This window comes from Cyprinodon tularosa, unplaced genomic scaffold (assembly GCF_016077235.1).
Source record: "Cyprinodon tularosa strain WSP-4 unplaced genomic scaffold, ASM1607723v1 ctg893, whole genome shotgun sequence".
Classification (NCBI taxonomy): domain Eukaryota; kingdom Metazoa; phylum Chordata; class Actinopteri; order Cyprinodontiformes; family Cyprinodontidae; genus Cyprinodon; species Cyprinodon tularosa.
Genome location: NW_024039666.1, coordinates 106,679 through 117,640, shown reverse-complemented (window position 1 = coordinate 117,640; position 10,962 = coordinate 106,679). Strand labels below are relative to the sequence as shown.

Genomic DNA, 10,962 nt, shown 5'->3' with positions numbered 1-10,962 from the left:
TAAGTTATGATCAATAATGAGTTATTTAACATTAAGGAGTAGTTAAATTTATTTTACATTACATTTATAAGTTACATCTGGCCCTTTAAGGACAGCCATTACCCTGATGTGGCCCTCAGTGAAAATGAGTTTGATATCCCTGCTCTAGTTGCTTGGTTGTAGCGGCTCTGGACACACACAGTTATAGCAACTGAAACACTTGTTTTATCAGGTGCCAAACCAACTGGGCCAGAATACGTACCTACATTATTTCCTAATCTAAGTTCTCCAACAAGCAAAGGAGGATTTATCCAATGGCCAGATTTGAACACACTCAGGCTCTAAAAAGCAAAAAGTTTAATGCTGACGGAGGAGCAACAGGAAAGACTGGAGAAGACAGAAGGTGAATGACATTAAACTATTTATTTTACAGCTTTAGTTTGTCTTAAAATGTCAGAGAAAACATGGAAAACATTGTTTCTAATTTACATGAAACCATATACAGAAGCACATTTTTACAATCCATTAAGTTTTTATTGCTACTCGTTCATCCATTTAGAAGTGATTACAATAATTAAAAACATCCACAGCAGAATATAATCCATAAAATCAGTTGTATAAAATAGGTAATAGTTACTTTCAATCATAGCAGGTAAATAGAACATCTACAGAATCAAGAACAAAACTATTAGAATTAGTTCAAAGGAAAATTATACTTTCAAAAATCTTTAAAAAGCAGAAACTTCACACTTCTAGAGGAGAGTCAGATTTCTTTAATACATTATTAAGACAAAGGCTTTTTACCAAGTTAAAGCAGGTTCAAACTGATCAGTAAAAATAACATCAACATCATCAATCCTGTTTATCTTTTTAAACAAACATGTTTCATCATTTTAGGACTTCAATTTCCCTGAACTACAGACTCCAGCCTCTAAACTGAGTTCTTTGATGTCCCGTAGTTTAACCCCATAATCCCAGCACCCCCTTTCAAGGTGGCTGGAGCTACTTTGCAACCTTAATTAGCTTGTAGCTGACCAACTCTGAGACTGACTGAATGCATTACTAATGAAAGCCAACAAGACACTGAATTAGCTAAACTATGATCATTTGAAGCTGATCTCTTAGAAAATCCTCCAAAACATCAGCAAACTGAGCAAAGCTCATTAAATCTGTCCTAGCTTTGCTTTTATTTTCATCTGAGGATATTTTCATCTGAATAAAAGTCTGTCACTAGAATATATACAACCAATAGCTTATCATTCAGGTAAAAGTTTGCCAAGTGTCCAAAATAAAGCTTGTTTTTTTCCCTGAATAAATTCATTCAAAAAAGGCATAGTAGGGGTCCGTCTGGATTGTTTTTTAATTTAATCATCTATAACTTCTCAATTTCTTGTTGTATGGACAACAAACTTAGCCTCGTGAGACCGTCCTGATCTCGCGAGCTTTCCAGGTTTCACTCGCAGATCAGTCTGGAGACTCTCCGTTAAAGAAAATTTGGAGCCGTTCACCAAACGAACGTCCAATCAGCGTTGGCTTTGAGGCGGGTTGAGGTGTGACGCAATGAGAAGCGCAACAGTTCAGTCTAAAGAACATGGCGGCTTCAGCCGATGAAACTAGCGTTAGCGTGGTTATCGAGCAAGTTTTATCGGAATTACAGAGTATTTCTTCACTGAAAGAAGAGCAAAACACTGCTCTGGAGGCTTTTCTCAGAGGAAAAGATGTTTTTGCTCTTCTCCCGACTGGTTTCGGCAAGTTTCATTTATCAATTGTTTCCTCTTCGTCGTCGCTCTGTTAGTACGTCATATGCTTCGCTGATCTGATTGGTTTATTTTACCCATTTATCACCAACATAGGCCAATCAGCTAACCAGTATTTTCGCCCCTTCCCAAAATTTAATTATTGGATATGCGGAGCAAATCCATCTGCCGGAGTCAGGTTACAACAAACTTGCTTCATCTATAACCAATTTAAATCTATTTAAATCTAATTTACTCAGGCACAAAATAATTAACTTTAGAATTTTCACATCCACATATTTGCCAAAGACCTGAATATCAAATCTTTGCTCCAAAAACACCATTAACCTGTGTTTTTTCATGTAATGAGGTAAAGGAGTTTCTATATGGACATTTTATCACCAGTCAACATGGAAAACGTCTTTACCGTTCATTCCTGTGGCATCTAACTGCTGTGACTTACACTACAGTTTAAAAGTTTGGGGTCACAATGAAATGTCATTTTTGAAGGAAAGCACTTTACTTTTCAATGAAGATAACTTTAAACTAGTCTTAACTTTAAAGAAATACACTCTATACATTGCTAATGTGGTAAATGACTATTCTGGAACAACCTTATCTCTGTGAAGTCTGATGTGTCTATCACGATTAGATTTCTGAGTGAAGGTTTTTCCACAGGACAGACATTCAAAAGGTTTCTCACCTGTGTGAAGCCTCTTGTGTTTAGTCAGACAACCCTTTTGAGCAAAATCCTGGTTACAAACGGAACAGGAGAAAGGTTTCTCACCTGTATGAATTCTCATGTGTCTAGTCAAATGACTCTTTTGACCAAAATTGTAGTTACAAATGCTACAGGAGAAAGGTTTCTCATCTGTATGGATTCTCATGTGTCTAGTCAAATTACTCTTGTTAGTAAAATTGTCATTACAAATTGCACAGGGAAAAGGCTTCCAATTTTTGTGACTTCTGATGTGTATGTCAAGATGAGCTTTCTGAGTGAAGCCTTTTCCACAAGAGGGACATTCAAAAGGCTTCTCACCTGTGTGAATTCTCATGTGAGTAGTCACATGACTCTTGTCAGTAAAATTCCTGTCACAAATGGAACAGGAAAAAGGCTTCTCACCCGTGTGAATTCTCATGTGTTTAGTCAAATGGCCATGTTCAGTAAAATTCTTGTTACAAATGGAACAGGAAAAAGGCTTTTCACCCGTATGAATTCTGATATGTATATCAAGATAAGATTTCCGATTGAAGCTTTTCCCACAGGACAGACATTCAAAAGGCTTCTCACCTGTGTGAATTCTCATGTGAGTAGTCAAACTACTCTGAGTAAAATTCATGTTACAAATGGTACAGGAAAAAGGCTTCTCAGTTGTATGAATTCTCATGTGAGAAATCAACTGACTCTTGTGAGTAAAATTCCTTTTACAAGTAGTACAGGAAAAAGGTTTCACACCTGTGTGAATTCTCATGTGGGATGTCAAATTGGTTTTTTCAGTAAAACCCTTGTTACAAATGGTACAGGAAAACGGTTTCTCATCTGTGTGAGTTTTGATGTGCGAATCAAGATTAGATTTCTGAGCGAAGCGTTTTCCACAGGAAAGACATTTTAAAGGCTTCTCACCTGTGTGAAATCTCATGTGTTCAGTCAAATTATCCTTTTGAGTAAAAGTCTCATTACAAATGGTACAGGAAAATGGTTTCTCACCTGTGTGTGTTATCATGTGTTCATTTAAACTAGATTTCTTTATGAATATTTTTCCACAGGAAAGACATTTATAAATCTCCTGACCTGAGTGAGTGTGAACCATAAAATATCCCTTTTTTAGACTGTTTTCTTCCCGTGTCAAACGTGACAAAGGTTTCTCTCCTGTATCCTTAGTCTTATGCTTCCGAACAAGCTGTTCTTCCTGCTCCATGGTTTCCTCTTCTGTCGAGGGATGTTCTGGTTCTTGCTGGTATTCTTTCATCTGCAGAGCTTCTGGTTCCTCATGGTCCAAACTGGAATTCTTCTCCTGTCCACAGAGCTGCTGGTCAGAGAAAACCTCTTTTCCAACAGAATCCTGAAGCTGGTCTGTAAAAACAAACACAGCAGAAAGACATTATATTGTAGATTAAAGAAAGGACACCTCACTTTATTCATCCTAAACAGGCTGGAACTACATCTCCCAGCATGCACTGCAGCTCTGACACCACAGTCACATCATTAAAGACCAGCCAATTTTGTACTGCTGTCTGGCAAGGTTTGGACCTCCACTTATTTCAAAGCATTAGCATCTATCTGAACAGAAGAGCGGCAGATTCTGAACCTTTAAAAAAATGTTTTAAACTACTATTCAGTTGAATTTTGTTTTTCAGATCACCTTTCCAGGGTATACTGCTAAAGATTGACTGCTGAGAATTTCAAATGTCATTTCGATCTTAAATCTTTTCTGTTTATTTTTCCTGTTTTTATTTTTGAATCTGTTCATTTTTAGAATTTTCAACATTTGTTTTTAGAGCGAAATAAACTTCACGACTCCAATGTAGCTCCACAGATTTTCCTCTACCGTCATGAAAATAGCAGCTTTCTGTTGGTTGAGTCTGAAGAGATTTAGATCCAACACCTATGCATTAGTGAGATGAATTTCCAGAGATGTAGATGTGTGTATGTGGAGGCATTAGCTCCACAAAGCAGGAGGACAAACAATGTCTGGGAAAGATACCTGCAGAGGCTACTTAAGATCAGCCCATTAACTAAAGGCTACTGGTGCTGATCTGCTAAACTCATCACAGTAGGAATCAGTCTCCTTCTCACCGTTCATTTCTGTTTGGAGAAAACATAGAAATATGTTTACTTATCTTTAGTTAGAGACTTGCATACCTGGGAAAAGTCACCGACATTACCTGCCTCATCAGTCATTCAGCAATGAGCCAACTTTAAAAGTACTTTGGGCGTTTTAAAGCAGCATAGCCCCGCCCACAGGCTACATGCTAGGTAGGTGATTGGAGTGCTGTTTGCTCGTTAACCTCAGATTGACGGCTGTCATTTTAATTACCTGCTACCTTCTAGATGTTAATAGTGGCTGAAAGTGAGCTAGAAAATATTTTCATATATCTGGTTTATAATTGCATTAGCAGATGATAAAATATGTTTTTCTTTGGACATTTTTAAGCTTGTCAATCTTAACAGGACGTCACATCTAGTTGCCTAAATATAACTTGTCAAGGTTGACCATGATCTGGATTACTGAGAATCTCCACAGATATGTTCATAATTTTTTGAAATTTTTTATTAATTGTATTGTCTAACAAACTGTCTCTTCCTCATGTTACATTCAGACCAAATTACTTTTGAGAATCAGGGGCATGTAAAGGCCCGGTTATCCTCCCTCAGCAGTATGTCGCAGTGAGCTTGTCGCAGGTATGACGCAGATATTTTTGATTTATGCCCAATATAATAATATATTAATATTGCAGAGGCAGTGAGGAGCTGGAAAAAAAGAAAAAAGCAAGGGGTAAGTGCGTCCAACAACCGAGGGACATGAGGGCGAAAAAGAGCGGGGATCCAGGTGGAAAAAGGGTCCCAGTGTTCTCGGGCACCTCGCTCTTCTAGGTGGTCCATCTTCACGAGTCGTTTTCCACAATGGCGGTCATACAAACAAAACAAGCCGGTAAGGTACCAAACAAGAAATACACAGAGAGCGGATGTAGATTTGACCAATCAGATGTGTCCTGACTGCAGCAAGTCTGTGGTCACCTACAATTTCTGAGAGGTGTAGCAGAGTGCCTGGGGAAGGGGCGGGGGCACATGTGCGTTTACTGTGACACACTTGCAGACGACCTGGTGTCTGAGTATAAACCAGCCTTAACGTAGGGCCCTATAATTTCCGCGATCATAGAATCGCGGAATTGGCAAACTAATGTGGAATCTAGTGAAAAGGCGGAATTTCTACATTTAAAATAACATTTTGTTTTTGTGGGAGGTCATTGTGGGAGAAGAACGTATGTCGGGGGGAAATGCACACCAGGGTACGCAAATCTGGGCGACACAACCCCTCCCGCTCCGTCATTTCCGCTCACCCTCCCCCATCAAAACATTGAAAAAAATGACGAAGCGGCTCTCCACAGCTCCGCTTTCGGCGAAAAAGTTGAGAAACACGACGCTAAGCCCTGAGTACCGAGCCGAGCAGTTCCCTTGTGACTTTTATGTGTCAGGTGAACTATTGTTTTGAAAGTTTTGTCAACATTCATTGGAAGCGCAAAAATACATACATAAAACGGAAAAAAATGCATTTTCAAAAATCAGACGGAATTTGGGAAAAAATAAAACGGATTTAATAGGGCCCTATTAACGTTTCAAATTGATCAAATCATGCATCGGGTGCTTGAGAAGCATGTGATGCAGCTCGGATGCTTAAATGCTTCGAGAGGCGATTCTCCAGCTGTTTGAAATATGTGAATATAGCATTAGAGATTCCCGGCAGAAACATCTAATGCTACGTTCACACCGCAAGGAGCAGGAGCACCAAAAACGCCCGTGCTGCTTCATTTTTGATGCTTGTACAAGTTTATTTCTGACGCACAGCTGAAGCAACTTTTTTGCTCTAGCGGCGTGGTTGTAAAGTGGCTCTGATGCACGTTGGTTGAAGCTACCATATCCTTTCTTTGCCTGTAACAATGGCAGCTATATTTGCTGTAATCACCGGGTAAAAAGTAGGGGTGGAACGGTTCACAAAATTCACGGTTCAGTTCACGGTTTCGTGGTCACGGTTTTCGGTTCGGTATATGTTTATTGTTACAACGAAAAATAAAACAATTTACAAAATTTATAAACATTAATGAAAAAATAAAAATTAATGGAAAAAAAAAATTATGAATTGTAATTCTTTTGAATGATCCGCAGAAACCCTGGATCATTTCCGTATGTTTTGCTGCTTTGAATTTAATCATCTCGCGCATGCTCTCTCCCATCTCCAAGGAACTCAGAGGGGAGCGGACGGGAGCCACAGTGGAGGCTGTAGGCTTTGCTTTGTGCAGGTGGTCTGGAGCGCAGCGGGGCGGAGCGCTGACGGAGTATGAGGGATTTTGTGGTTAGCATGACATGTTGGACATGTTGCTGTTAGCATAAACAAAACGTGTTGCACAATGCTTGCACACTGTTGCACCTTTATCCACAACTTTCTTTCCGCTGTCATCGTAGGTCACTCTAAATGCAAAGCGGTCCCATACAGCAGACCTATAAAGTGCTGCTGGCGCGTCTTCCAACTCCTGTTCTTTCCCACTCGCCATACCCACACAATTCTCCACAACAACTGATTTTTTTTCTGCTACACCCGGCTACGCTGCTTCGCTTCTTCTTCTTGTACACGCTTCGCCTATGAGAAAAAGGAGGCGCGCACGAACCGAACGCAACACACGCGAACCAAATCGAGACAGTCGAACCCAACGGTTTGGACGGTTTTCATAAACCATTCCATCTAAGGGTGTGCAAAATAATCCTCCTGACGATGCATCGCGATTCTGCATCGCTTCTTGTCTTCAAGAATCGATTATAAAAAAAAAAAAATGAATAAAATACATTAATGGTTGGCGCATATCAGCCAAATCCAGTGTAATACCACTTCCAGTCCAGCAGATGTCGCTGCGGATGTGTTGACGCCTGCTGCTTTGTGTCACATGCTTGTCCGGCCGTGGGATACTGCGACGAGTCATATGAAATAAAACATGGAGGACACTATGAAAATTCGCCCCGCGGCTCCATCACATTTGCTTTGATGCATTTTGGCTTTAAAAACAAAGAAGGTAAAAATGAAATTGATATGATGCACGTCATTTGCAAAAGGGGAAATATACATTTGAATATTTTCATTTCATTGGTTTAAAGGACCACTGAGGCCATGTAAACGGCACTGATTATCCTTATTTTGTTATTTTAAGTTTGATGAATCCTAAGATCTTTTTGTCAGCGTGTCCACGCCAGTAATAGTAATATTTCTGTCCAGTATTTGTTTTCATGGCAACACCTCCAAAAGTCGTTTCAATAAATACAGCTATGTATGAATTCAACTGCTTTCAGTTACGTATCAATTGAAGACACTATCCAGATCATACCCAGCCAGTTACAAACTCTCGTGATATTTTGCAAATTCTTGTGAGATTCTGTTAGTAAAATAGATCGATACCGCGTCAATATATCAACATATAAAAATATGGCAACATTTCGTGAATTTTCGTGGGATTTCGTAGCATAACGATGACATATAGCAATATTTCATTAGTAAAAGAGATTGATATGGTGTTTTGAAATGGCAATATATCACCATATGAAGATATTGTGATATTTTAATGTATCAATATTTTTTCCCTCATCTTGAGAGGTTTTTAAGTAAAAAAAGAAGTTTTTGAGGAAGAAGAAGAAGTAGTATATTTTTTAGACTTTAGAAACTCAGAAGCTGATCAAATATCGGGTATTCAGTTTTAAGGCCAATACAGGCCGATACCGATAGGGGGCCGATTATATCGTGCATCCCAAGTAATAACAAGTTATAAAAAAGTAAGGCGGCTTTGAAACGTACACCCTATCACAGGGGTGACCAATTAAAAGTCAGCAGGGTCCAAATAAAGACAATCAACCAATAAAGGTCCGGAGACATTTTTTATTATAATCTGTTAATCTAAACATAATTTAACACTGAAATAAAATGAGGTGTTTATGCAACCATGTTATACATTGAATTTTTAAATAAAATAAGTATATATAAAAAAAATTCAAAATTTTTTACATTTTAAAATCCGAAGTGTTTTTTTAAAGTAGAGAGCAACAATCGTTCACTTCGCCCATAGGCGAAAGTGATCAATCCAGGGTCTACTCTTATATTATGGCTAAATTTGGATTCATAGGCTGCGTCATCCGAAGGCCAGAGACAAAGGCAGATTCATGGCGCATCACCGAGGTCTGGTCAGATTCCAAAAGTCCTCGTTATGCGGCCTTAAAATGCGTCCTTCTTTTTGCCCGATTTGAAGGACGGGTCTGATGTATCCTCTCCATTGTTGGTTTTTCCCAGGATTCATTGCAAGACCAAGCAAGTCAGCTGCTCCGTGATTAGAGGAAAGGTTACTTGGCGCTGAACTATGGAAGCGAATCGTTACCATATTAATAATGAAAAAGCATTTCCAGAAATGCTTTTTCATTTTAAGAATGTGGCGGCATTGTTTGACTCATAAATGAAATTAGTAATCAATCATCCTGTTTGTATTTTCATTTTCTTCTTCAAGACTGCTCATTCTTTTACTTTAGAAAAAATTAAGAAGAAAAAGTCATTTGAGATTTATTTTTCAAAATGTACCCCAGCAAATACATACCAAAATTCAATTTGAAATGTAAAGTCAGCTCGCTTACAATGTAATGCAATCCAGACGTGCACAGCGCCCCCTACCGAACAAGATGGGTAGCCCGGTCAGCAAGGACCTGAGGAAGAGCGGCTGCTGACGTCACTCTGCTGCCCAGCTTTTTCGTTTTCGAGTTATGGACAGTACTTTGCAGGCAGACCATGAAAACGATAAAGCAATGTCCTCTGTGTTTTCTCTATGATTATGGCATAAAATGTGTAGTCTTAAAGAAGAAAATGCAAATAGGATGATTGTTTACCAATTTCATTTCTGAGTCAAACAATGCAGCCACATTCTTTAAATGAAAAAGCATTTCTGGAAATGCTTTTTCATTTTTAAATTTTACATTTCAAATTGAATTTTGGTATGTATTTGCTGGGGTACATTTTGAAAATTAAATCTCAAATGTCTTTTTCTTTTTCATTTTAATTAAGTAAAAGGATGAGCAGTGTTAAAGAAGAAAATGAAAATGTAAACAGGATTATTGATTACTGATTTCATTTATGAGTCAAACATTGCAGCCACATTCTTAAAATGAAAAAACATTTCTGGAAATGCTTTTTCATTTGAAATATGGTAACGATTCCCCTCCATACCGAACAGTGGTGAAAATTGGAAGTTCAGTTTAATATAATCCAGTCAGTGAATAGTTCCGTCTGAAATGAATGAAAATAGTTGTTTCAATGGTTATAGTATTAGATATGTGGCGGTAATGTTTGATGTTGTTAAAGATTTTTATCTGTTACTGTGTAAATGGGTTCGGCTGTAATTTAAGGACAGATTCTAATAGATCTGCAGAGTGGGGACTATAAATCTGATAGGATTTATTTTTTAATTGCTATTTTGAACAATTTGCTAAACTAGGAATTGCTTGTGGTTGAATATAAGAGATTTTGCAGATATATTTTTATGCATACATTGTTTAGGTTTACTTATATACACAGATATATATACACATACCCCTCACTTTATTATAGTATATAGATTATTATTCAGTCAGAGGGACAATATTTATATTTGTAAAAAAAATTGTTTAGTACAGCATTTTTTTGTTTAACTTTTATACTTTTTAAAATTACTTATTCTGCTATTTTTATACACTTTTTAAGGTCCACATTGTGTGGCCACTTTAGCTGTAAACTGTTGCTGCTGTAATACCACTATTTACCCACTGTGGGGCAATAAAGGGTTTATATATATATATATATATATATATATATATATATATATATATATATATATATATAAAACCTTCACAAAGACATACTAACAGTAATATGCTGCAGTGCTGAGGAATACTTTTCTGTTCTGCTTAAAGCAGCAGGATGACCTCCCCAAGATGGCGCGTAATTACTGCACTGCGACAGTCAATGCGGAATTACTCTTACATCATGTCTGTGAGGTAGGCCGCGTCCTTGGAAGAAGCGGCCCGTGAATAAGAATTCCGCCAAAATGGTTTCCAGCTGCAACAACCAGTTAATCTATCAACCAGAAGTTAGCTTTAGCTTAGCATGTTGATCTCCTCTAAGCAGTTTTTTCCAATTAGATGAGGCTAAAATCCACAGCGTGGAATCGTTTCTATCAGGCGTTTCCTACCTATCCGGTGTAAGATGATCTGGGGGATCCTGGTGAAATCCAGCAGTAGATGTTGATCGTCCATCTTTTCCTCCGAATTGACCAAACTCCCTTTAAACTCCGTGAATGTTTCTTCAGCAGGAGTTAACTGCTCGATGATAAACTCTCCTTGAAGCTGGACTGAAGACATTCTCACTGCAAACACTCCCAGATTATCAGCCTCTCTACAATGACTCCGCACACAAGCTGAGCTAATGCTGCTAATGCTACCCGATCGCTACCAGCAGCTCATTGCGCATGC

The 10,962-nt window shown here is 38.3% G+C and overlaps 1 protein-coding gene across 1 annotated transcript; it reads right to left on the bottom strand.

Annotated features, from left to right (window-relative positions):
- Positions 1 to 1,777: 1,777 nt before the first annotated feature.
- LOC119775774 (gastrula zinc finger protein XlCGF57.1-like) lies at positions 1,778 to 10,738 on the bottom strand. Its single transcript, XM_038273854.1, has 2 exons — positions 10,683 to 10,738; positions 1,778 to 3,789 (listed from the first exon to the last, which is right to left on the bottom strand). Exon 2 carries the CDS (start codon positions 3,683 to 3,685, stop codon positions 2,315 to 2,317), a length of 1,371 nt encoding a protein of 456 aa, XP_038129782.1. The 5' UTR covers positions 3,686 to 3,789; positions 10,683 to 10,738; the 3' UTR covers positions 1,778 to 2,314.
- Positions 10,739 to 10,962: the final 224 nt, after the last annotated feature.